Below are 26,500 nucleotides of genomic sequence, written 5' to 3'. Positions count from 1 at the left end.
GTATCGTTTCTCCGAACTACTCAAAATTTCTGCTACCGGTTCTCCAGAACTGGTCAGAACCTGCTGAAACCCACCTCTGATTTGAAGTTACAACCCTGAAAAAAGTGACTTATGACCATTTTTCACACTTACGACCATTGCAGCAGCCCCATGGTAACATAATCAAAATTCAGACACTTGGGAATTGACTTGCATTTATGACCATTGTATTGTCCCGGGATCATGTGATCAACTTTTGTGGCCTTCTGACAAGCAGTCAATGGGGAAGCCAGATTCACTTTACAGTTGTTACTGCAGTGATTCAACTTTACAGTTGTGTTACTGCAATGAGCAACTGCAGTGATTCACTTAACAACCATGGCAAGAAAGGTTGTAAAATGGAGCAAAATTAACATGTCTCTCAGCAACAGAACTTTCAGATTCAATTGTGGTTATTAAGTCGAGGAGTACCTGTTTTAAATATAATGGTGAATAATGGTATTTATAACAGTTGCAGTGTCCCAGGGTCAAGGGATCACCATTTGCAACTTTCCCAGTCAGCTTCAATGATCGAAGTCAATGAAGGAATTCAGATTTGTCTCACTTAGCAACCAAAGTTTAGGGCTCCATTGTGATGTGTCGAAACTACCCGTATTTTGTGCATTGTGGTTACCGCAACATGTATCCGCTTAGCAAATTCAGCGAACCCTTTTCAAAAAATCAAGTTATTTAAGTCCCTTCACACAAGATGCTGTTCCTTGCAGGTTCTGAATCTGGACTTATTTTGACTGGCTGAATCCAGCTGTCCGTGTGGTAGCAAGGTAGCTTTCAACCCAAGTTGCATGTAGTTGATTATGAACCACGATTAAGCAAAACATAGTTTAGTACAATGTACCAGGGGTGGAATCCAGCAGGTTCTGACAGGTTCTGGAGAACCGGTAGTGGAAATTTTGAGTAGTTCGGAGAACCGGCAAAGGAAATTTTGAGCAGTTCAGAGAACAGGCAAATACCACCTCTGGCTGGCCCCAGAGTGGGATGGGAATGGAGATTTTGCAATATCTTTCCCCCCAGGAGTGGGGAGGAAATGGGGATTTTGTAGTATCCTTCCCCTGGAGTGAGGTGGGAATGGAGAATTTGCAGTATCCTCCCCCTGCTACGCCCACCAAGCCACACCACACCCACCAAGCCACGGCCACAGAACCTGGTAGTAAAAAAAATTGGATTTCACCATGCAATGTACTGTCCTGCTTATGATACTCAATGGGATGCAAAACAAAATTATGTTCATCAGGTAACTCATTGATGTTCTTCAGAAGAGAATATTTCATGATCCCAATAATAGAATAGAATGGAATGGAATGGAATGGAATGGAATGGAATGGAATGGAATGGAATAGAATAGAATAGAATAGAATAGAATAGAATAGAATAGAATAGAATAGAATAGAATAGAATAGAATAGAATAGAATAGAATAGAATTTTTTTATTGGCCAAGTGTGATGGACACACAAGGAATTTGTTTTTGGTGCATATGCTCTCAGTGTACATAAAAAAACAAGATACATTCGTCAAGAATCATTAGGTACAACACTTAATGATAGTCATAGGGTACAAATAAGCAATCGGGAAACAATATCAATATAAATCGTAAGGATAGAAGCAACAAAATTACAGTCATACAATCATAAGTGGGAGGAGATGGGTGGTGGGAACGATGAGAAGATTAATAGTAGTGGAGACTTAGTAAATAGTTTGACAGTGTTGAGGGAATTATTTATTTAGCAGAGTGATGGCGTTGGGGAAAAAACTGTCCTTGTGTTTAGTTGTTCTGGTGTGCAGTGCTCTATAGCGTCGTTTTGAGGGTAGGAGTTATGTCCAGGATGCAAGGGGTCTGTAGATATTGAGGACCCAGTTTGTGGGGGCAATAAGCTGACTTTGTATAAATATACAAAAGGATGAAGGCTATTGCTTAGCGCATTGTAAGCCGCCCTGAGTCTCCGGAGAAGGGCGGCATATAAATCAAATAAAAATAAAAAATAAAAATATTTTCACAGCCCTTTTTGACTCGTGCAGTAGACAGGTCCCCCATGGAAGGCAGGTTGGTAGCAATTGTTTTTTCTGCAGTTCTAATTATCCTCCAAAGTCTGTGTCTGTCTTGTTGGGTTGCAGAACCAAACCAGACAATTGTAGAGTTATATAATCCAGAGTTTCAAACCATAGTTTGTGCTCTTTGTGTGAATTCAACCATCGCCTGGTCCTCCTAAATAAAGGCCAGAAAAAAGGCAACCTTTGTTTCCTCGCTCCTCGGGACTATTTGAGGCACCAAAGTTCAACAGGTAGCATTTGGACGCATGTCCGGGCCACACCTGTTGAACTTCTACCTGCCACGTGACTATCAAAAAAGAAGCCGCCTCACGGGGAAAAGCGCGCATTCCCCACGTCCATCCTCAAAATGAGTGTGGCGGTTACATACTGGGGTGGGGTGGGGGAATGTTATTTTGGGAGAAAGAGATCGGCCATGATATCCCCCTCAGCTTTTTCTGTCATTCCGATTGGCTCCGATTCCTTCCTGATCCCACCCGCCGGCATGCCAATCACCCGACCTCCACGGAGGATTGGGCGGGAACTTAAAAACTGGGCAGACCAAAGGCGGGCATTGCGTTAGAGACCGCTCGGCCTAACGGCCGTCTCGCTCCTGCGCATGCCCAGCAGGTGATGCCTTCCTCTCCCCCCCCATCATCGGCGAGCGCGCGGTGGCCCTTTGCTTTTTTTTTTCTCCCCTTCCCGGCATGCTCCGCGCAGCCGAGGCGTTGACGTCACCGGAGCCCGGTCTCCGCCGCCATTGGAGTTCGAAGGCTCCTCCGGCTGCCTGAGAGTCTCCTTTGCCTTCCGGCCTCTCCGGTTTTTTCCTCCGGGAGGCGGCGGCCAGGATATAGAAGTCTCGAGGCTAAGAGCCGGGGAAAGCGAGAGGAAGGACCGGCGAGCGCGCAACAGCAGCAGCGGCTGGCCTTTTCTCTTTTCTCCTCCCACCCCCTCCCCATCTCCTTGTGTGTGCGCGCGCGTGTGTGTGTGTGTGTGTGTGTGTGAGTGAAGGCGAAGGATGTGAGGGAAGAAACGAGCGCGCGCACGGACGAGCCAGCGCGCGTGCGCGCGGCCCTCTTTCCCCCCCCCCTCCTTCCCTTGACCTAACGCTCCCGCTCCCCTTTCTCACTCCCTCCCACCTTCCCACGCGCCCCCGCGCGTGCGCATAGGCCCTCTTCTCTGGAGGGGGGATTACAGGAGCAGAGGAGGGAGGGAAAGAGCGCGCGCTCCTGCCTGGCGTGGCCCCGCCCCTCCACTCCTCTTCCCTTTCCCCCTCCCAACCCCCCCTCCCCTTTATTTCAGGGCGCATGAGAGATGTCTGCCACTAGCGTTGACCCCCAGGTAAGTCGATGGGGGGAGCAAGGCCCAGCCGCATCCCTCTTTTTTTTCCCCCTTCTTCTTTCCAGCTCCCCTTCTTCCCTTCCTTTCTTCCCAACCCCCCCCACCCCCTCGAACTCGTCTCCAGCAGCTCTGCCTTCCTTGGCTCTCGACCAATCCTTCCTCGGGCATAACGCGCTTTTTTTCTTTTTCTTTTCATGGATGCGGGGAATGCGCTCTGCTTCCTTTCTCCCGCCTGCCTTGATCGAAGCCAGGCTTCGCCAGGGAGCACGATGGGAGATGTAGTCCAAACCCGTGCGGGGGTGGGGGAGAAGCAGCCCAGCCAGCGAGGTTCAAAGGAAGAAGAAAGCCCCTTTTCCTCTCTGCTATTTGGGCGAATGGCTTTGGCTTTCCCGTCTCCTTTCTTCTTTCTCTTCTTTTCCTTCTCTTCCTTCCTTCCTTCCTTCTCTCCCTTCCCTCCTCACATCCCTCCCTCTTTTCTTTCCTTCCTTCTCTCCCTTCCCTCCCTCCCTCTTTTTCTTTCCTTCTTTCCTTCCTCCCTCCCTCTCTTCCTTTCTTTCCTTCCTTCCTCCCTCTTTCCCTTTCTTCTCTCCCTTCCTTTCCTTCCTTCCTCCCTTCCTCTCTTTCTTCTCTCCCTTCCCTCCCTCTCTTTTTTTCCTTCCTTTCTCCCTTTCTTTCCTTCTTTCCTCCCTCGCTCCTTCCCTCTCTTCCTTCAGGCCTTGGTTAAGAGCCTACTTGGCCCCTAAAAGATTACCCGGCCCTACCTTCGATTTTGGGCTGCTTGGCTTCCTCCCCCTTTCCCCCCCCTTTTCAGGACTGCTTTGGAGGACTGGGCCTGGTGGCTTTGAGTGCCCGCTTAATGTCAGAGTATAAAAAGAAGGGGCGACCCCTCCTCCTGAGCTCTGAGTCCAAGAGAAAAACCCTGATCAGGCACATCTTTCAACAGCACCTTGGATGGCGGATCTGAATTTGGACTCTTGGGTTAGGTCGGAGCAAGCCACCCAAAGCCATTTTTAGATAGTTACTGAAGACCAGATCCCCCTGGATATTAAGTTTCTGTATCCTGAGCAGCTTTAAGCTACTATTTCCGTAGGAATGTTCTTGCTAGCTTCAAGCTTCCTGTTTCTCTTCTAGGCCCTACTTTTATTTTCTTTACTGTACTTGATGTCAGTGAAGCTCCTTCATGTTTCTGTTTGAGCATCAATCCTTAAGCAGACGGTTTAATAATTTTTCTATAATCTTCCTTCTTGTGTCAGCTGTTTCAGTCTTCATTGACACAGGCCCTCCCACTTTCAGTTTTAAAAGATCAGTCTCATTCTAGGAGTTTGGCTTATAGATGGGAATAAATATTCCCATCTAATTTTGTATCCCAAGAAGATTTTTTTTTCAAAAAATGAGAACTTTTTCCAAAAGCACTATTGCTCATGACTGCAAAAATATATCTTTGCCCTTATAATTGCTTTGTAGTATTTAAATAGTTTAATATTATTTCTTGTAATTTTACTGGTACTGTAAAATGAATAGTATAATTCACATGTTAAGGGATCCGAGTCTCAGACATAATGACTTGCCTAAGGCAACATAGGTGGTACTTAAGTTTGTTTCTCAATCATTTCTTGATTCTTTACATGCTGCCATTTCATTTTTGTTTCCCCCCCTCCCCCTTTTCTCGTTATATACTGGGAGAACAAATACATATGTCTATGTGTATATTCCTGTTGAAGTTCAACTTCTTGCACATTGGATAATATTTTGAGGCTTGGAGGGTTTGTTGCCTTTTCTAAGAAGCCCTCCAAGAAGCCATTTCTTTTTCTTTTATGTTTATCTGGTAACTAAAAATACATATTAAGGGTTTGTGAAAAGTTTTGAATTCGAACCCTTTTGGAAGTATTTCATGATCAAAACAATTGTTGAAAAATAATATTTTGTACTCAAAACACTTCAGAGTGGTAGGCAATGCCCACTTCAGATGCAAAACAGATTTGGGGGGCATTTCAGATTCAAAATATATTGCATAGCAATATTTCTCTGTAGTCTGTAACTCTGAATTTCTTATTCTCCATACCTTTTATTTCCTCTTTAAGAAAAATACTGAATCCTTAATGCATTATATTATTAGTATGTGGCTATTGTTTGTTTCCAATCTCCTGAAAGGCCATGATACCCTATTAACAATTTGTAAGCAGATTTAATAAATGCAAATATTTTTGAAATCATCAAAGACATAACACTTGTAGAAAGTAAAATTGAAGCCAGAGAAAATCTTGTGGTTGAGAATTACCTACTTTTAAATATCTAAACAGACTCATCTGTCTTGAATATATAACACAATATTGTATCGCTGTTATACATTTTCAATAGATGATAGTTTGCTTTATTCTGAGGTCTCAACAAATGACAAATATTTGTTTTGTCTCTCTTATTGTACCCTGTGCTATGGCATGACAGAGAGCGAAAGGTCAGGATAATAAAGGTAAGAAAAGTTCTAATCTTAGATAGTTCTTCTGATAGCAGATTTATATGAATGTATTCATGCAAATGTTTGGTTGTGATTCATTAAAAAATGAAAAGCCTCTGTTTTGTTATTTCTTTATAACTCTCAGTGAGGTTTATTCCTATATATAAATTCAGTCCTATAAATGTCTATGCAGCTCATTGGATTTTTATCTAAAGATCTTAAAAAATAATATCTATACTTTCCAGAATAAAAACCTCACAAAGCAAGTTATAACAAACTTAAATCTTCAAAATAATTAAAACAGTGTTCTCAGCAGGCGCTTGTTTCTCATACCCTTTTACTTTTTAAAAGTCAGAACATTCTCTTTGAGTGGTTTTTTTTTCCCCTTAAGAAAAATCAAAAGTAAAAAATAATAAATTTCTAAGATGGTAATAATTTTGTACTGCAAGTACAACTCCTTCTTCTGTCATTGGAACATTATGAGATTATAAATCATGAGACTTGACACATCATCCTTCTTTTTCCACTGAAGCTATTTTTGGAGCACTTCTTCCAAAAAGTTGAACATATTTGGGAGTGCAAGATGTAGAGATTATATCTGAAATAGCAATATTTGATGGGGGAGTTCCTGAAAGACAGTAGATCAATGGCAAAATCACCAATCCTTTTCAACCTGCTGTGAATTTGAATATAATTAGCACATCTTATTAGTAATAGCAAACTAGTCCTGACATTTTAGCATCGAAATGCAAATGTAAGATAACATTTACACGTTCAAAGAAATGCTCCTTATTATGAAAGAGATCCTATAATATGCTTACATTGATAGATAACATGGAATTTTAATTTTTCAAAAATTTTTAACCTCATATATTTGTAGCACGTACATATACAGGTAGTCCTTGACTTACAACCACAATTGAGCCCAACATTTCTATTGCTAAGCGAAACAGTTGTTAAGAGTTTTGCCTCATTTTACAACCATTCTTGCCACAGTTATTAAGTGAATCACTGCAGCTGTTCAGTTAGTAACGCGGTTGTTAAGCGAATCTGACTTCCCCATTGACTGTTGAAGGTCACAAAAGATGATCACATGACACCAGGACACTGCAACCGTCATAAATATGAGTTGGTTGCCAAGCATCTGGATTTCGATCACATGACTACAGGGATACTGCAGTGGTTATAAATATGAAAAACAGTCATAAGTCAATTTTTTCATTGCCGTTGTAACTTCTAACTCACTAAACGAACTGTTATAAGTCAAGGATTACCTGTATATGTGTACGTATAAAAAAGTAAAGCATCTGGTGGTTGTGCTTATAGCAGTGGTGGGGTGCTCCTGGTTCTGTCTGGTTCTTGCGAATCGGTAGTAAAAGGGGAGGCTCCGCCCACCCGCCTGGACGTCATAATTGACAATCTGCGCATGCGCAGAAGCTTATACGCAGAAGCGTGTGCACGCGCTTCCATTGCAAACCAGTAGTAAAGGTAAGTAGAACCCACCCCTGGTTTACAGCATAGTTTAGTTGTTTATCTCATATTGTTAACTAAGCTTTTCTTTAACAGTATGCAATATAAACTACATATGCAAAATGAAATAACATATACAATTAAAATCAAATTATTCCTCAGTGCAATAGCACTAGAGCGAATTAAATTCCATAAGCTAAAGTTTAATTAGCACAATAAACTCAACTGGACACAATATATATAAAGGTAGTCCTCAATGTAACAATTGAGCCGACAATTTCTGTTGATAAGCAAGACAGTGAGTTTGCCCCATTTTATGAGCTTTCTTGCCAAAGTTGTTAAGTGAGTCACTGCAGTTGTGAAGTTAATAACACAGTTGTTAAGTGAATCTGGCTTCCCCATTGACTTTGCTTATCAGAAAGTCGCAAAAGAGGATTGCATGATCCTAGGACACTGGAACGGTCATAAATATGAATTTTGATCAAGTAACCACAGGGATGCTGCAACAGTCGTAAGTGTGAAAATGAAAAGTCACTTTCAGTAGTCACTAAATGAATGGTTATAAGTTAAGGACCACCTATATGTAAATGTTGATCAATATAATATATATATAACTCATATTTTTCTGATGATTGCAGTGTACATGTGCATTTCTATTAATGGCCGTCAATTTTTCTTTTCCTGATTAGCACTTTCTGCATTGTTGACTATGGAATTTCTGTATATGTTTCTGTACATACGTAAATCTATTTAATTGCATTCCTATAATTGCCCGTCTCACATGATGACACTGGGTGGCATTCATAATAAAGCAGTAAAAATACATAAAAACCATTAAAACAACCAATTTAAATTAAAAGATGAAATCAAAGTTTTAAAAAATCACATTGGTGTCTTGGGTGAAATAAGAGCATGCCTTAGCTTAGAACATGTCTAGCATTTGTCTTCATTATTTGTTACGACAGAATATAATCCAGGATTGGCAACAGGATGTGGCAATTTGTGTTTTGTTAAAAAAAACTGCTAATGATTGATCATATTGAGGGACATGTACAAAGCTTATTGGAATGAAATTCAAAAGGTTGCAAAAACTCCTATAAGTTACTAAATACTATTAGCGATGTGCCTATCATCTAAAAGAGGTCTGTTTATTTAGATCAATCTAACTTGCCACTAACAAGTGCTATACAGAATCCATGTCGTATACCTTCAAGGGTTGAGCTTTATGAGGGCCATTCATTCAGCATGTTATTGATCTTCTTTCTGACTTGGAGGCCTCTCAGCTTTGGCTTCCTGCTTACACTAAGTGATCCAGCTTTCCTTTCCTGGACAAATACATTTTAATTCATTCTATGAGTCTTACTCTTGATTTTAACAAAACTGTGTTGCTGGTTGTTGAAAAACCTGTTTGTGGGGTATTCAGTAACTGTCATTTAGATAGTTTTTATAAGGAACAATGGTATCTTGAGGGCATGTGGCAGTGTTTTTCATGTTGAAATCTGACCTTTTCCCCTTCTCTAAATAGATAATGCTGTAGAATAAACACAGTTCTATTTGTGTATACTGTCGTGCTTTAGAAAACAGATCTTTATTGAAACTTCAAAGTGTGCGTGTTATAATTGCAACTCTTTTGTTTCAGTGCAAAATGGTTCTCTTCATCAGAAGGATACAGTGCATGACAATGATTTTGAGCCTTATCTTTCTGGACAGTCAAATCAGGTTAGTCTATATGCTTGAAAAGTGATTCGATTTTTTAAAAAGGAATTTTAAACATATGTCAGTTAGAAGCAGTGAAATTTGTTTAAAAGGATTTTTTTTCTAGCACAGACACAATCAAAGGCCACTTACAATTCATTTTATTCTTGTTGAAAACATATTATTCTCATTGAATGTATAATAATAGTACTGGCTTAAGTAAATCCACATTAGCCCTGAATATTAGGACTTCTTTATACAGTACTCATTTCCACAGTAAAACTATTTTTCTTGTGGATTAAAGTTGAAACTGTTACCATTTTAGAATATTAAATGGGATTGACTGAATCGGGTTTAAATTGATATTTCCAATTTTTATTAAATTACGTAGTATCTTTCTACTGTGTAATCCAACTTTAGGACTTCCTATTTCAAATTTTATTGGCTTACTTATTGATCATATTTATATGGCCACCCACCTCATGAAAAACTTGACAATAAAAACCATAAAACAGTGGCACAAATACACAGAATTAAAAATTGTTATTGAAAGGCAAAAAAAAAAAGAGCAGCCGATATTAACAACAATGGAGTCACTCAGCACCTCACCAGTCCCTTGAGGCCCCAGGCCTGATGACACAACCAGGTTTATTGCATGGAGCCATGATGTTCCATAAGGTGGGCACCACTGCAGAAAAGGCCCACTTCTTGGGTTCCACCAAATGTACCTCTTCGGCAGATGGCACCCATAGCATCCCTCTTCTGCCAGATGCGATAGGTTCTTCTTATTGATAAGAACTCTGTATTTTTACTGTGTATCATGTCTTATGGCTGGCTTCTATATTTGCTATAGTCAATAATTGACTAAAGTGGGCTTCAGTTTCACAGAATGGATTAACGTCACTCAAATAATTTTGAGTGTGATTTGCCAATTCAAAGGATATACTAGTCTTCTAAAAGACTAACGTGTAGTCAATAGTGATAGAGCACATCCGCTCACAGGATAAATTTCCCATTTCATGGACTGCTCGGGTCTACCTTGAAGGTTAGGCCAATCCACTAAAGCAGGGGTCCCCCAATTTGTGGTCCGTGGCCCACTAGTGGGCTGTGAGGGGTTTGCAACCGGGCCATGGAAACAGCGGGGGAGCACACACGCATGCACGCATCCTCATTTGCACGAGCAGCATGCACGTGCTCCATTTGCGTGAGCAGGCGCACATGCATGCAGCATGCGCAAATGAAATAGCACACGGGCTTGCTGGCTACTTGCACGGAACCATCCCCCCCGCTGGTCCGCAAAGCCGCAAACATCGGGGAACTCTGCTTTAAAGCATATACCAGGGCATTGTACCAGGGAGCATTTCAAGCTGTAGAAAAAGGTAAACAGAAGAGATAAGCTTTCAGAGAGATTGAGTGAAGATAGCACTGGCTACATGATAGATGAAGACTCCTGATTCATGTGGTGCAGAGTTTAAAAGCAATATGAGAGTTTGATGAGCGTTGCCAGAAAATGAGCCAATGTAGCTTGCAAAGAAGGTAGATTAGCAGAAAATATTGAGGAGAAAGAATGACGCTGCTGGGATCAGGCTAGAGGCGAACTGAACTGGAATCACTAAGTAGAAGGACGGTTTCAAAAATAGCTAGCAAAATGGACAGATAAGCAGTGGGATTTTAAATAGGTAAGTTGAATCAAGAATGAGTGTAGAATGCAAAGAAAATTAATGATTATGTGAGTAAACAAAACATGAAACAAAGAGACTGTAACAATGATTTTAAAAAGCCAGAATTTGTGTGGTTATGGGAAAATAAGTAACACGACAGATTAATGAATCAAATGTGGAAGTTTTATTATATTCTTTAATTGGGGTAGATGAGAACACACTCTGGAGTCCGCATTTAGTCTTCAGGGTTTTTTTTTTTTAAATGCATAATTTGCACAGAGGAATCCACTTTGTTTCAGATCAGTACATGCTTTAGTCTAAAGAATCTACAAATATTTGATTTTACTAAAATTTAATATAACTGCATAATGTTATATTGTTTGAGAACAGTTCAAAAGCAGTTGGATTAATTTAGCTCTAACATAATATTAGTGTACTGTGAAAGAAGTTTAAAAATAACTTCTCACTTATCCAAACTGCAGATTTTCGAACAAAACATGTCTACTCAAATTGCTCTGTGTCTTGTGATTAATCCTTGAAGCAGTCGGTGAGAAACCATGTGAAAGAATTGTCCTGCCTTGATTTTGAAAATGTTAAGAAGCAAGAGACATGTTTTCAGGTTTAAGGCATTTACAGTCTTTTATCAATAAAAGAGAATATTTGTAACTCAGGGTTTAATAGTAGGGTCCTTGGTGCTCTCTGAACTTGGTGCTTTCATTACCAAACTAGGTAACATCATCAGTGCAAACTCTACTTCCTTCTAGCAGTGATAATGTTATCTAGTTTGGTAATGAAATGTCCGCAAGAAAACCACCAAGCTCGGAGAGAACCCAAAAACCTCACAGTCTTTTATTTTGTAGAGTGGATTTGAACTTTCCTGAATATTTTTCTAGTTTAAATAATGTAAACAACTGAATCTGAAATTGTGTCTTTTTCGTTTTAACAGAGCAACAGCTATCCATCAATGACCGATCCCTACTTGTCCAGTTATTATCCACCTTCTATTAGCTTTCCCTACTCACTGAGTGAAGCTCCCTGGTCAACTGGAGGAGACCCTCCTATCCCATACCTTACAACCTATGGACAGCTGAGTAACGGCGATCACCACTTCATGCACGATGCTGTGTTTGGACAGCCTGGCGGATTGGGCAACAACATTTATCCACACCGGTTTAATTTTTTCCCCGAAAACCCTCCTTTTTCAGCATGGGGAACGAGCGGCTCTCAGGGGCAGCAGACCCAGAACTCGGCTTACGGAAGCAGCTACAGTTACCCACCCAGCTCCCTTGGGGGTACAATTGTGGACGGGCAAACGGGATTTCATAACGATACTTTGAATAAAGCGCCTGGGATGAATAGCATTGAACAGGGAATGGTTGGACTGAAGATTGGCGGGGACGTCACGGCTTCCGCCGTGAAAACCGTAGGCTCGGTGGTAAACAGTGCCGGGATGGCGAATGCGTTGTCTGGCAACGGCGGATCAAACCTCAACCTGCCGGTATCAAAGCCAACCTCTTGGGCTGCTATTGCTAGCAAACCTGCGAAACCCCAGCCCAAAATGAAAGCGAAAAGCGGGCCTGTAATAGGAGGGGCTTTGCCTCCACCGCCTATCAAACATAACATGGACATAGGTACTTGGGACAATAAAGGCCCCATGCCCAAAATCCCAACTCCTCAACAACCCATCCCTTCTCCTCAGTCTATCCCACAGCCGCAGATCATTCAGCCAATTCCCACCCAGCCACCCCCGCTGACCCAGCTGCCCTACCAGAACCCTCAGCCGCCTCCCCCTCAAAACCGATGGGTGGCACCTCGCAACCGCAATGCAGCTTTTGGCCAAAGCGTAGGAACCTGTAACGAAAGCAACCCGCCTGGGAATACCCCAACGAACACCATCCCTGGCGGCGGAGGAGGAGGAGGCGGCGAGTCCCACCCCGTTCTCGAAAAGCTGAAAGCCGCCCACAGTTACAACCCCAAGGATTTCGAGTGGAACCTCAAAAACGGACGCGTGTTCATCATCAAGAGTTACTCCGAGGACGATATCCATCGTTCCATCAAATACTCCATTTGGTGTAGCACAGAACACGGCAACAAACGTTTGGACAGCGCTTTCCGTTCTATGAATAGTAAAGGCCCGGTCTATTTACTCTTCAGCGTCAACGGCAGTGGACATTTTTGTGGCGTGGCAGAAATGAAGTCGTCGGTGGACTACGGCACCAGTGCCGGCGTGTGGTCCCAGGACAAATGGAAGGGGAAGTTTGACGTCAAGTGGATCTTTGTGAAAGATGTTCCCAACAACCAGCTTCGACACATCAGGCTGGAGAACAATGACAACAAGCCAGTGACAAACTCCCGTGACACTCAGGAGGTGCCCTTAGAAAAAGCGAAGCAAGTGCTTAAAATTATTGCTATGTACAAGCACACGACCTCCATCTTCGATGACTTTTCCCATTACGAAAAGCGCCAGGAGGAGGAAGAAGTGGTACGAAAGGTAAACTGGCTTTAAGAACATTTTAATTCAGTTGGGGGAAGAAGTCCACCCTGGAGGTGAATGGGAGTTGAGTGTGCAAAGGGACACTGTTTTTTTAAAAAAGAAAAAAACAACTTATTTCGAAGATAGATATTACGCATTCTTCAGATTTAACCCACAAGGCTTCAACCCAACAGCTTTCTTTTTTTTAAACCTGCTTTATTGTAATAGGCCAAAAAGTTGAGATGTATCTGCTTTGTTAAGATGTGGCTTAGTTTTCAGTGCTGTAATGGATGTAGGCTGGTACAGAGCTTGGAATATACAGGTAGTCCTCGACTTATGACCACAACCGAGCCCAAAACTCTGACTAAGTAAGACATTTGTTTACTGAGTTTTGCCCCATCTTATGACCTTTCTTGTTGCAGTTGTTAAAGTGAATCACTGCAGTTGTTAAATTAGCAACGTGGGTGTTAAATTAATCTTTCTTCTCCATTGATTTTGCTTGTCGGAAGGTCACAAAAGGAAATCACATGACACCGCAACCATCATAAACAGTCAGTCGCCAAGAGACTGAATTTTGATCATGGGGATGCTGCAGCGGTCGTAAGTGTGAACAATGGTCCTAATTTGCTTTTTTTCAGTGCCATTGTAACTTAGAGCAGTCACTAAATGAACGGTTATAAGTCGAGGACTACCTGTAAGTGAAATATTAATCGCTCACCCATGCACGAGCAAGATGTGTTTCTGCTTTAAAGAGACGTCTATAAAAGAAACCCACGATCGGCAGTTTTTTTGTTCCTTATGTGGGATATTCTGGCTGCTACTTGAAGGAAGGGCTTAAAAAGTATCCATGTGGAAATGAAAGCCTTTTAAACAAATTGGATGTTGGTATCTCCTTAGCACAGGTATGCAAAGCCTTACAAATCCAGAATGCCACATTTTGTCTAAATGCAATTATTTGATGTTCAAAGTGGTCTGTTTCAACCTTTTTTTGAGGTGTTTCAAGCTCATTATGCTTTCAGAATTATTGAGCAAGCCTGTTTCAAACACAGAACAATTGATTCAACCTTGACATGAAGTATTTTGAATTTGAAATTTTGTACAGCACTCATATTTAGAAAAAAAATTATTAGTGTACTTCTCAATTACAGGAGCTATTTTCATATGTGTAAAATTGATTGATTGTAACATTATTAATACAATATGATAATACATGCTCAAGCATTATGGCAATGATAGATTTAACCAAAACCAAAAGAACCATAAGGTTTTAAAAGGAAAAGACTAAAGACTATAAAATTCACCTGTAAATGAGATTTATCAGATATCTCTTAAGGGCATTAACAACTAAGCCATAGCACAAAATAGAAGCATAGACTGTTTAGTTTCTCCCAAAATGCTGCAACATAAGAATTTATCCTTATTAAAAAAAAATTATTGCAAATCACAGTATGGTAGAACTCATGAGTTTTCTCAGGAACTTGGCATAAAATAAAAATGGAGGGTAAAATAAGCACAAAAGTCAGAAGTGTGAGTAAACTAGAGTTACTGTAACATTAAGTTCATTGTTAAAAATGAGATCTGGGGAATGTTTCTGTATATTTATATTAAACAGCCACATTTAGGTGCCTATTAGGCTTACAGAATTAATTTCTTTTTATCAGCTGCTGTTACAATGGGTGGTTCTACTACACTATATTGTATCTCAGCTGCAGGTTTTCCACTGGTGTCAGGCTTATAGTTACTGGTTTTAAGAGCTCTTTGGTCTACGTGTTGCCCAGGTAGATTGCAGCATCTAATCAAGTATGGCTGACTTAGCTTTCTATTTGAATACGACATTAACTGGAAAGTTGGGGGTGTATGTTGACTGGCAAATATAGATAAAAAGCAAAGGCAAACTACAGATGCTCCTTGACTTATGACCAAAGTTGAACCCAAAATTTATGTTGCTAAGCAAGATAGTGGTTGGGTTTTGCCCCATTTTACAACCATTCTTGCCACGGTTTTTAAATGAATCACTGCAGCTGTTAAGTTAGTAACATGGTAGTTAAGTGAATCTGGCTTCCCCATTGACTTTGCTTGTCAGGAGATCGCACAAGGGGATCATGTAGACCCCTGCAACCGTCATAAATTTGAACCAGTGGCCGAGCCTCCAAATTCTGATCGTGTAACCATGGGGATCCTGCAATGGTCGTGTGCAAAACAGTCCTAAATCACAATTTTTAGTGCTATTGTAACTTTGAATGGTCACCAAATGAACTTCTGTAAATCAAGGACTACCTGTACTTTTCATATCACCCTGAGAAAGTGGCAGAAATATGGCAGTATACGCCATCAGGAATGGAGTCCAGTTGAAGATGACTTGTTAGTTTGTGAGCTTTAGATAAATAAGACCGGAGTATTTCTGTCCTTTTTGTAAGCTTAGTTGAAATTTCAGGTGGTACCTTCACTTCACAAATCCCCTTAGGAACGGAAGAGAATGTCTTCAACTGAATATTTGCTTGTAGAATTTCAGTATGCTTGCACCAGCTTAAATTGTTTACACTGAAGCACAGAACAAAATGATCTCACCTTGCATTGCAATAACGACGTGACAGGTTATTGTATTTAAATGGCATTATTTATTTTGCAAAGATGTTATTTTAGCTACACCATTATCAAATATTTGCAAATGATTTACGGAACACAACAGAGCAATTAGATTTAGGCTGACACATAAATTAATGCATATAACTGATACCTACAGGCGAGAAAAGAAGCAGGTTTCTTGGTGCAAAACAAACTTGCCTTCTGGATAGCATTTTCTGCTTCTTTCACCTTAAAAGACCACCATGGATTGTGGCTTTGGAGTTACTGTAATGTAAAAGCTTCCATGCAGTTTTTTTTTAGCACGAACATGCTTTAGGCAGTCAAGTGTGTGGGCTGCAGTAATTTTGTTTCTAAGGAGTGGTCATCAGCCTGAGCAATCTTGGAAGATTACATGTTTCGAGTACTACATTTCCCTGTTTTTAAGATCCTGTTCAGTTTCAGAAGTGATGCAGAACCTGCAAATGGCTGAGACTATCCTTGAAGACATGCAGGTCTAAAGTATTCAAAATATTTGCATGATTTACCTTGTTTAGGATATATATTTTTTATCCTGTTGATCAGCCAAAGGGTTTTTTGCCTTCAAAGGTTTTAAGGCCTTTAAACATTTAAAAAATGGAGTTGAGGAACCAAACTATTTATTAATCTGAGCCCTTTAAAAACATGAAATTAATAGGAATGACAGGATGTTAAATGGGAAGTAGATGCTATTCCATCTTGTTGAAGATCATATCCAAACAGAAGCCGTCACTTGTCCAGGATATTGAAGCTACCATTTTTAAAATTTATTTATTAGTCCAATTTATATGCCGCCCTTCTCCGTAGACTCAGGGCGTCTTACAATGCATTATAGCAATAGCCTGAATACTTTTATGTATATACCTGCTTATTAGGGCTTTTGGGTCCCCCCAACCGATTTTGTTCTATACAAAGCTGGCTTATTGCCCCCACAATCCGGGTCCTCAATTTACCTACCTCGAAAGGATGGAAGGCTGAGTCAACCTTGAGCCTGGTGAGATTTGAACTCGCAGTAATTGCAGGCAGCTGGCAGCTAAGTGCTAGCACTTAATAGCACTTAGTCCGCTGCACCACCGAGGCTCATTCAGAAAATTGTGATTCAGAAAGTTTTCACAGAAAAAAGTCCCAAACCACAAATGTCTATGGAGATTCTCAGTCATCCAGGTCATGGCTGTCCCAAAGGTGCTTTTTCAAAAGGCAACTGGACTGTCTTGTTTTTGCCTTGAAGATGTTCCGCTTCGCATCCAAGAAGCTTCTTAGTTGAACTGAACAGAGAACTGAAGAAGCTTCTTGGATGAGAAGCGAAACATCTTCAAGAAAAAAAAACAACAAAAGTTGCCTTTTGAAAAAACACCCTTGAGCCAAACCATAAAATGTTTTTCTGCCTTTAAAGTAACAGGCTTGTGGGTCTGCGCTGAGACTTATGTACGGTACTTTATGACACCTATTTCTGATGAGAAGAAGGCTACATTGAAGATTAAAGTTCCTTGTGCACACTCTTGAAATGTTTTCGCATTATATAATCCATTCATATCTATTTTCTGGCGTGCTGTGAACACCCCCCCCCCCAGCAAAGACAAAGTTAAATGTACCACGGATTACATCACTTTCCATCAGTAGCGTCGCTTTCCATTCCACGGAGTTCTAGAAACTGCAAAACATACTCCTTTAAGCCTGGTTTTAAGGTGTTAACTTGTAATTTACAAAGAAATGTGCTTCTCTATATTTGGAGTATTTCTTAATTTTACAGAAAACACTGCCTTTAGGTATCCTAGTTTAGCTTTAGGAGTTAAAATTATCACGAAAAGCTATATTGTGGTATGTTTAAAATATATAGCATGGCATGAAAGCAGTTTCCTTGTGTTTTATTATAAGAAAATCTTGTTACATCATATGCAGGCCACAGTGTACATGCAACAAAATATAAATTTAAAAAGATTGGGTGTCCCATTGTTTTAGGGTGACGCGGCGGCTTGTAAAAAAATAAGACGGGTAAAAGAGTTTTTTTATTGGGTTTTCACATTCTAATTTCCTGTTTTTCTCTTTGCAGGAACGTCAGAATCAAAATAAACAATAAGAATAAACATATATGGTTTGCTATATATATATACATATATATATATATACTAGAACTGATAATAAATTTGATTATGAAAAATTGAATCTTTTTTTAAAAATGCCTTGGTGCTGTGTATTCTGGCATCAGGAGATTATAAAGCTTTCAGCTCCAATATCTTTTTTGCAGGGGAAATTCAAATCTTGCATCTTTTAAGTACACTGTAGTGGAAGGGGTTGGGTTTTGTTTTGTTTTTGTTTTCCCAGCTGAATATGCATTAAATTGTAATCTTTTCTATGTAAAATGCTGTAGAATCCATTAATAAAGATGTTTCTTGTTTTTTTTATTTTTTAAAAGTTGGTTAAACAAGTTCATCTACAATTGAAGATTTTGAAAATATTAGCCTTTTTCCAAAGACCTTTAATTGCGGCACAAATTATGTTTCTAATCTGAAAAGTCATTGCTTTTATATTTATGTACTACAGATCTCCTTGTCTCGCCATTCCCACAGTCAGTTTGATTCTTATGGCAAGTAGAAACAAAAATACCAGTTCGTTTTTTATTTTTGTTTTTTGAGAAATAACCTGTGTCAAAAATATTGACATTTAATTTAGCAAGCTCAGGTTATTTTATGAAGTTCAACTTTATCTGTCACGTTCATTATTTTGGAAAAAAAATTAGAAAGTATACTTCTGCCTTCCTTACAAAAAATCAAAAAGGCGTAATTCACTGGGGTAATTTCGCATGCAAGAAGTATAAATGGGATTTCACACAAACACAATTGTACATTTTCATCATTTGCAGTTATTTTTTTGTGGATATTGCATGAGAAATATTCCTCATGGATTGTACTTTACGTCTTAAATTATTTTGTCTATAATTGGTGAACATTAGTGAACATCTGCGTTGTATCATATCTTGCAAGAAAAAGCTGACAAGTTTCCCTATCATAATTTTTTGCTTTATCTGTAGCTTTTAATCATTTAAATATGTGTTCAACATTGCAGGGGCTTGGGCAAAATGTGGCTTTTAATTTCCCCCCTGCTTTTTAATATTATTAAATTCATTACTTTTAATATGCCACCCCCTTTTTTTTTCCCCACTCGCCCCCTCGAGGAAGTCACTTAAGATTTTATACTAATAATGGTGAGCTCTAATCTCAAATCTTAGTTCAGACTCATACGATGGATTATGCTTCAGATGTTTAAAATTGATTGTGTGTGCGTGTGCCTATTTTTTCTGTTGGATGAGTAAAAAAACAACTGTTTTAAGAAATGAATCTTCTGTCATGTTTTTGTGGAATGAGGAAGCTGTCGGAAGAAGTGGCCACCAACCGGAGTTTTCAAAAAATTTAGCATGAATTCTTGGTGCTCATGCCTGTTGCTCTAGCACATTGAATCTGCACGTGTTTAATTGTAGAGGATCTTTTACTTATATTAGAAAGCAGATATCTTCCGAAAAACAATATTTACGCAAGAGGACCTCCAATTTAAATGAAAGTTTTAAGCTGTATCATTTAGACTTGTATTTAGAACATATAGCTTTGTCTGTTACTTCTGATGTAAGGAGTAATGGAACAGCATCAGATTAACTTTTTCCTCTAGGAGAATACAAGCCTTAATAAATAATACCTACTTAGCAAGTGTGACGTTCTTTCATTTCTCCCCTCTCCCTTTATTTATCCTTCAGGCTCCTGCCAGTTCTTCGCACCACTTTCCTTCTTCACTAAGATGGGTTAAAAAGATGGTAGAGACCTTCACGTTAAGGCTGGTAGTGTGGTAGATGGCTTCTGGGACTCAAAACTTGGTTTGGTTATGCTCCTAGGTGTCCTGCTCTGAGAAAAGAGGGCAGTACTAAGCACACATGAATAAGATGAAGGGTGTCGGGTAAATCATCTGTCTTGTAGAGCAAAATCTAGACTTCCTTTTATAACTTTTTCTTGTGTAAAGTTTTCACAGTTAATGACCTTTGCAGCATCCCCGTAATCATGTCATCAAAATTCAGATGCTTGGGAATTGGTTCGTTATTTATGACCATTGCTGTGTCCCAAGGTCATGCGATCAACTTTTGCGACCCTCTGACAAGCAAAGTCAGTGAGGAAGCCAGATTCACTTAACAGTCAGGTTACTAACTTATCAGCTGCAGTGATTCGCTTAACAACTGTGGCAAGATAAGTTGTAAAATGTCGCAAAACTCAAACTCTCACTTAGCAATAGAAATTTTGGGTTCAAATCGTGATCATAAGTCCAGTATTACCTGTTCAGGCATTTATATTCTCTCTATCATTCTGTTCATCAAATAGCTAAACTTGCCTCCATCAATTCACATTGTGCCTGTCGAGAATGGGGGAAAGGAGCAAAAATATGGTGGTCAATTCAGTTTGTTAATTGCTTTTTTTTTTTATGCTGGTCTTTGACATCAATTTTGACCTGAACTGATGGTCAGCTGACCTATCACACAGACAGCTTGTTTAGGATTTGTAGTATGTTCCCCCATGTTAGTGGATCAGAGGATTTGCTTTTGGGACATTCTTAGAACTTAGAATAACATTATTGTCACTTTGAATGTACACTAATCGGCATACATTAAAATGAAATTTGGTTGCCTACAGCTCTCAAACTATCACCACCTCCAATAGACATACATATTCTTTGGGCAAACGTATGGAAATATTAGAATTGTCTGTAACAAATATTCATGACTTAAACATGAGCCATCAGTGTGCGGCAGTAGCCAAAAAAACTAATGCAATTCCTGGTATAAACAGGCACATAGAATCAAAATCACATGAAGTATTAATACTGCTTTATAAAACTTTAGTAAAGACCCCACCTGGAATACTGCATCCAGTTTTGGTCGTCACGTTACAAAAAAAGATGTTGAGACGTTGGAAAAAAGTGCAAAGAAGAGCAACTAAGATGATTAAAGACGTGGAGACTAAAACATGAACAGTTGCAGGATTTGGGTTTGGCTAGTCTAGAGAAAAGAAGGACGGGGGGGGGGGGGTCATGATAGCAGTCTTCCAGTATTTGAGGGGCTGCCACAAAGAGGGGGTCAACTTATTTTCCAAAGCACCTGAAGGCAGGACAAGAACCAATGGATGGAAACTAATCAAGGAGAGAAGCAACTTGAGAAACTTCCTAACTTGAGGGCAATTAACCAATGGAACAGCTTGCCTTCAGATGTGGGTGCTTCATCAATGGATGTGTTTAAGAAGAGACTGGACAGTCACTTGTCTGAAACGGTATAGGGTCTCCTGCTTGAGCAGGGGGCAGGACGAGAAGACCAAGGTCCCTTCCAACTCTACTCTGACTGATTGAATCAACTAAGGCTACGCAAAGGTACAGTTGACTTAGAACCACAATTAGAATTTCTTGTTGCTATGCAAGATGGTTGTTAAGTGAATCGTCATTAATGAGTGCTGTTTGCTGTCCAGGTGTAGGTGATTTCTCTTGCCAGTTTAGAAACGATGTTTTTTTTATTTAATATGTGGATTTTGTGTGTATGTGCATAGAGAAATTATCTAGAAATTGTCACTAGAACTGATGTCATCTAATTTGGATAATGAAACGCCTGCAAGAAAACAACCAAGCTCAGAGAGCACCAAGGACCCCACTGTTCAACCCGGAGCTACAAATACTCTCCTTTATTGAGCAAAATCGTCATTTCCCAACCCCCACACCTGACATAATCCCAGAACCCTGTTCTGCCTCACTTTTTTTTTTTTAATTTGATTTATATGCCACCCTTCTCCGGAGACTCAGGGCGGCTTACAATGCGTTAAGCAATAGCCTTCATACTTTTGTATATTTATACAAAGTCAGCTTATTGCCCCCACAAACTGGGTCCTCAATTTACCCATCTTAGAAAGGATGGAAGGCTGAGTCAACCTTGAGCCTGGTGAGATTCGAACTTAAAGTAATTGCAGACAACTGGATGTTAATTACAATGCATTAGTCTGCTGAGCTATCCAGGCTCAATACTCATCTGATCCTTTTCAAAAGTGGTCCGTGGAAGCAAAACAAACTCCACAGCCTGAAGAATTCAATTAATAGCCGTACCCAGATAATAGCTGTGGATCAAGGACGGGCCATTAATTTTCTCAAGGGACCACATGAGAAACTCACGTGATTGTTGTAGAGGGCTGAACCAATAGGATTGGATGAAAGTGCATAGGCATGTACGCCCAGACATACGTAAATTGGGGGGAAAAAATAGTCACCTTCAAAATAAAATCACTGTACACGGGCCAGATAGGAGCCAGATGTGGCCCAGGGATTGTCAAATGCCTAGGTCGGCTGTAGAGAAATGAGACAAAACAATTTCCCCACAACCTTTCCAGAAATCTTCAGTGTGGCGCTGTTCACCTCAGAAATCAAACTAGTGCTGGGATTCAAATAATTTAACAACCGGTTCTCTGCCCTAAGGACCGACTGGATGGGCGTGGCCAGGGTGGGCATGGCAGGGAGCACTCGACCTCCTGCACCCGTCTGGGAGCAAAAACGGGACACGGAGGTTACGTGCCGCCCACCCCATCCCCCGCGCCCCATTTTGGGCCTAGTAGGCTTCCCTATACCGCCCTGGGAGCAAAAATGGGCCGCAGGGGGCTGCATCGCATCCACCTGCATCCCATTTTGGACCTAGGAGGCCTCCCTGAAGCCGCCTAGGAGTGAAAACGGGCCTAAGAAGCCTCCTGGGAGCCAAAATGGGGCACGTGGGAAGGGGCGGGGCCAGCCAACAATTTAACCTTTCTGCTTTGTGGAGTAATTCACACAATTTCAGAGATCTCTCACGCATTACTTATCAGCCCCAATTGTTTGTGGAGATTTTCAGTCATGGTTTCCTCCACAATTGAACTCTGTCCATCTAAAGCTGCACATTAGGGTGGGCCAATTGAAGGGGGCTGATGGTCCCAAAGGTGCAACTGGACTTGGTTTTTCCTTGGAGACGTTTTCGCTTCTTGGATGAGAAGCGAAACGTCTTCAAGGAAAAAAAACAAAAACAAAAGTCCAGTTGCCTTTGGAAAAAGCACCTTTCGGACCATCAGCCCCCTTCAATTGGCCCACCCAATGTGCAGCTTTAAGGGACGCAGTGGCTGAGTGGCTAAGGTGCTCAACTTGTCGATCGAAAGGTCGGCAGTTCGAATCCCTAGTGCCGTGTAACGGGGTGAGCTCCCGTTACTTGTCCCAGCTTCTGCCAACCTAGCAGTTCGAAAGCAGGTAAAAAATGCAAGTAGAAAAATAGGGACCGCCTTTGGTGGGAAGGTAGCAGCGTTCCGTGCACCTTCGGCATTGAGTCATGCCAGCCACATGACCACGGAGATGTCTTGGGACAGCACTGGCTCTAATTTCTCTTTAATTCTAGGTTGGATCTCCCTTTGATTTCCTTTTTTCCATCTGAGATACAGTTTCCTCCCAGTCAAGCTTGACTCCTTTGGCTTTATGGACCCTTCTATGCAGTTTTCTTGCTGCCAAGAAAACAGTACGGAATTGCTTTGCTGTTCTCTTCTAATTTGGGGGTTTTTTTCTCCCCATTTTCCCGCAGCAATCATTGGCTGCATTGGTATACCATGTTAGACTAGAATGTGGTGGAGCAACTTGGGTTTAGACATTGGGTTCACAGTTATGCTTAACTTGATGATTGAGTTAACCTATTATCTCCGTTCACATGATGCATTCAATCATAAACTAACCCTAAATCATAACTAGCCAGATTAAGAATCTTATTATTAAGGGTCAGATTAAGGGACATGGTAGCTCAGTGGCTAAGATGCTGAGCTTGTCGATCGAAAGGTTGGCAGTTCAGTGGTTCGAATCCCTAGTGCCCCGTAATGGGGTGAGCTCCCGTTACTTGTCCCGGTTTCTGCCAACCTAGCAGTTCGAAAGCACGTAAAAAATGCAAGTAGAAAAATAGGGACCACCTTTGGTGGGAAGGGAACAGCGTTCCGTGTGCCTTTGGCATTTAGTCATGCCGGCCACATGACCATGGAGACGTCTTCGGACAGTGCTGGCTCTTTGGCTTTGAAACGGAAATGAGCACCGCCCCCTAGAGTCAGGAACGACTAGCACATATGTGCGAGGGGAACCTTTACCTTTTATTGTGCATCTTTAGATGGGAACTTGAGAGGACAGACTTCATTTGTGGAGGAAACGTCTCTGTTGAGCCAACTCCACAGGTCTCACACTCCTTTCTGTGATCCAGGAAGTCCCCTTTGACACAATCACCCAAAATAAGTACAGGGTTGTGTGACATGTTGACATAGGCAATGTGAAAGTAAGCCATTAAATCGTCTTAGAAAAGGAAATCAAATTCCCAATGGGAAGTCCTTGATACAGTATATATTTGCTCCTTTGCTCCCATCAAAGATTACATTCCTTGGGTTCATTTCACTGCTACAAAATGAAACGTACTTTGCTTTAGCTTAGTACGTACCGTTTGTCCCGCAGACTCAGTTACCTTGCTGTGTTTAATAACTCACAATTTGTTTTCAGGCTGTTTTTCAGACCAATTTTGGCTGGGAAAACGGCCTGAAAACGGCCTGGAAAACAGCCTCTTTTTGGGCGTTTTCAGGGTGTTTTTCGGGGCGTTTTCAGGGTGTTTTCCGGCCATTTTTGGACTGAAAAATGGCCTGGAAACAGCCTGGAAAACAGCCGAAAACGGCCTGAAAAACGAGCGGGGATGGGGCCAGTCCAATTGGCTAGTTCTCTGAACCATGCAGAATTGGAACAACCGGTTCAGGCGAACCAGTCTGAACCGGCAGCAGCCCACCTCTGATATAAACCCTTTCATTCCTCACCAGTTAGTTAGAACTGAAGGAGCTTTTTGGATAAGAAACTAAACATTTTCAAAGGCAAAAAAAAAACAAGGAAACCCAGTTGCCATTTGAAAAAAAAAAAAACACCTCTTAGAATCTGTCTTCATCTTCTCACATACATTCTTGAGATGATTTTCTGGATTGGAACAACAGAGCTTGGATGAAACTTGAGTAAAGGTGGGCCAACCTTAGTTGACATGAAATCTATTTTAAGCTTTTTCCACAGTGAAATGCTGGGATCCACCTCTAGAGGGCGCCATTCTCACTTTCAAAGGTTGATACAGAAACCATTTTGGGTTCTAAATTGTTTTATAATGCTGTTTTACGATGTTGCAAGCCTCCCAAAGTCGATTGACTGTGGGATGGGCAGCATGTAAATTTAATAAATAAAATAAATCATAATAAATAACACAAAAATGCACTCAGTTGGGAAAGCAGGTTTGAAAAAGTTGGGGTGGGAGGGAGATTCCCATATATTAGAGCTAAGAGTGCTGTAAAAAAATGTTAATAGTATACAGGTAGTCTTTGACTTAGAGTGGTGCGGTGGCCTAGAGGTGGAGCTCTCGCCTCACAATCGGGAGGCTGTGAGTTCGATCCTAGGTAGAGGCAGATATTTCTCTCTCTGGGAACAATGAGAATATATCTGCTAGACAAAACTCCGCATTGGAGACAGGAAAGGCATCCGGCCAGTAAACACTCTGCTAGCTCCATTCAGTTGCTCAGACTTCACCCTGCAAGGGATTATGAAGTCATTAAAAGAAGATGATGATGACAGGTAGTCCTTGACTTACAACAATTTGTTTAGTGACCATTCAGAGTTATAACAGCACTAAAAAAAGTGACTTACGACCGTTTTTCACACTTATGACCGTTGCAACATCTCCATGGTCACGTGATCAAAATTCAGGTGTTTGGCAACTGACTCATACTTACGACGGTTGCAGTGTCTCGGGGTCGTGTGATCCCCTTTTATGACTTTCTGATATGCAAAGTCAATGGGGAAGCCATATTCACTTAAAAACTGCGTTACTAACTGAACCACTTGCAGTGATTCACTTAACAACTGTGGCAAATAAGGTTGTAAAATGGGACGAAGCTCACTTCACAAATGTCTCACTTAACAATAGAAATGTTAGGCTCAATTGTGGTCTAGGGCTAGCTGGAGCAGGGACTATTATAGGCAAATCTACATTTATTTAAGAGTTGATACAAAATGCGCGCAGAGCAGGGGTGAAATCCAGAAGGTTCTGACAGGTTCTGGAGAACCGGTAGCGGAAATTTTGAGTAGTTCGGAGAACCGGCAAATACCATCTCTGGCTGGCCCCAGAGTGGGGTGGGAATGAAGATTTTGCAATATCCTTCCCCTGGAGTGGGGAAGGAATGGGGATTTTGCAGTATCCTTCCCCTGGAGTGGGTGGGAATGAAGATTTTGCAGTATCCTTCCCCTGCCACACCCACCAAGCCACGCCCACCAAGCTACAGTATGCCCACCAAGCCACAGCCACAGAACCGGTAGTGTAAAAAAAAATTGAATTTCACCACTGGCGCAGAGATTGTTAAGTAAAAAGGACATAACAGCATACGAAGAGGTTTCTGCAGCAATTTTTAAAAGTGAAAAAGCAGAGATTTGATAGAAATATGACAATCGCACTGTGTATTGGATTTAATCTGATTCATATAACCAGTGGTGGGTTCCTCCCGGTTCAGTCCGGTTCGGCCGAGCCGGTAGCGGTGACGATATGACGTCACCGAACCGGTTCTTCCCCCCCTGCCCTCCCCCCCACCCCTCCACGTTATTCTTACCTTTTATTTGGCCCCACCCCCAATCTATTGCTGCCTCCTGAGTCCCAGCTGATGACTAGAGGGAAAAAA

General features: G+C 41.1%; 1 protein-coding gene across 4 annotated transcripts; it reads left to right on the top strand.

Moving 5' to 3' along the window:
• Positions 1-2,805: 2,805 nt before the first annotated feature.
• On the top strand, positions 2,806-19,456 carry YTHDF1 (YTH N6-methyladenosine RNA binding protein F1). 4 transcript variants are annotated; one of them, XR_011600285.1, is made up of 6 exons: positions 2,806-3,403; positions 5,849-5,873; positions 8,968-9,047; positions 11,631-13,175; positions 13,667-13,757; positions 17,809-19,456. XR_011600285.1 is itself a non-coding variant. In XM_070941804.1 (5 exons), the coding sequence occupies exons 1-5, from the start codon at positions 3,377-3,379 to the stop codon at positions 17,833-17,835; spliced, it is 1,704 nt and encodes a 567-aa protein (XP_070797905.1). In that variant the 5' UTR covers positions 2,806-3,376; the 3' UTR covers positions 17,836-19,456. The 4 variants fall into 4 exon arrangements, 3 of the variants coding, with proteins under 3 accessions (XP_070797905.1, XP_070797904.1, XP_070797906.1); XM_070941804.1 differs by lacking the exon at positions 13,667-13,757; XM_070941803.1 differs by lacking the exon at positions 17,809-19,456 and having other exon boundaries at positions 13,667-17,796.
• Positions 19,457-26,500: the final 7,044 nt, after the last annotated feature.

The sequence above is a fragment of the Pituophis catenifer genome, unplaced genomic scaffold, assembly GCF_029215685.1.
Source record: "Pituophis catenifer annectens isolate HBS135680 unplaced genomic scaffold, rPitCat1.0.hap2 SCAF_3, whole genome shotgun sequence".
NCBI classification, from domain to species: domain Eukaryota; kingdom Metazoa; phylum Chordata; class Lepidosauria; order Squamata; family Colubridae; genus Pituophis; species Pituophis catenifer.
This window is presented reverse-complemented; position numbering and strand designations above follow the sequence as displayed.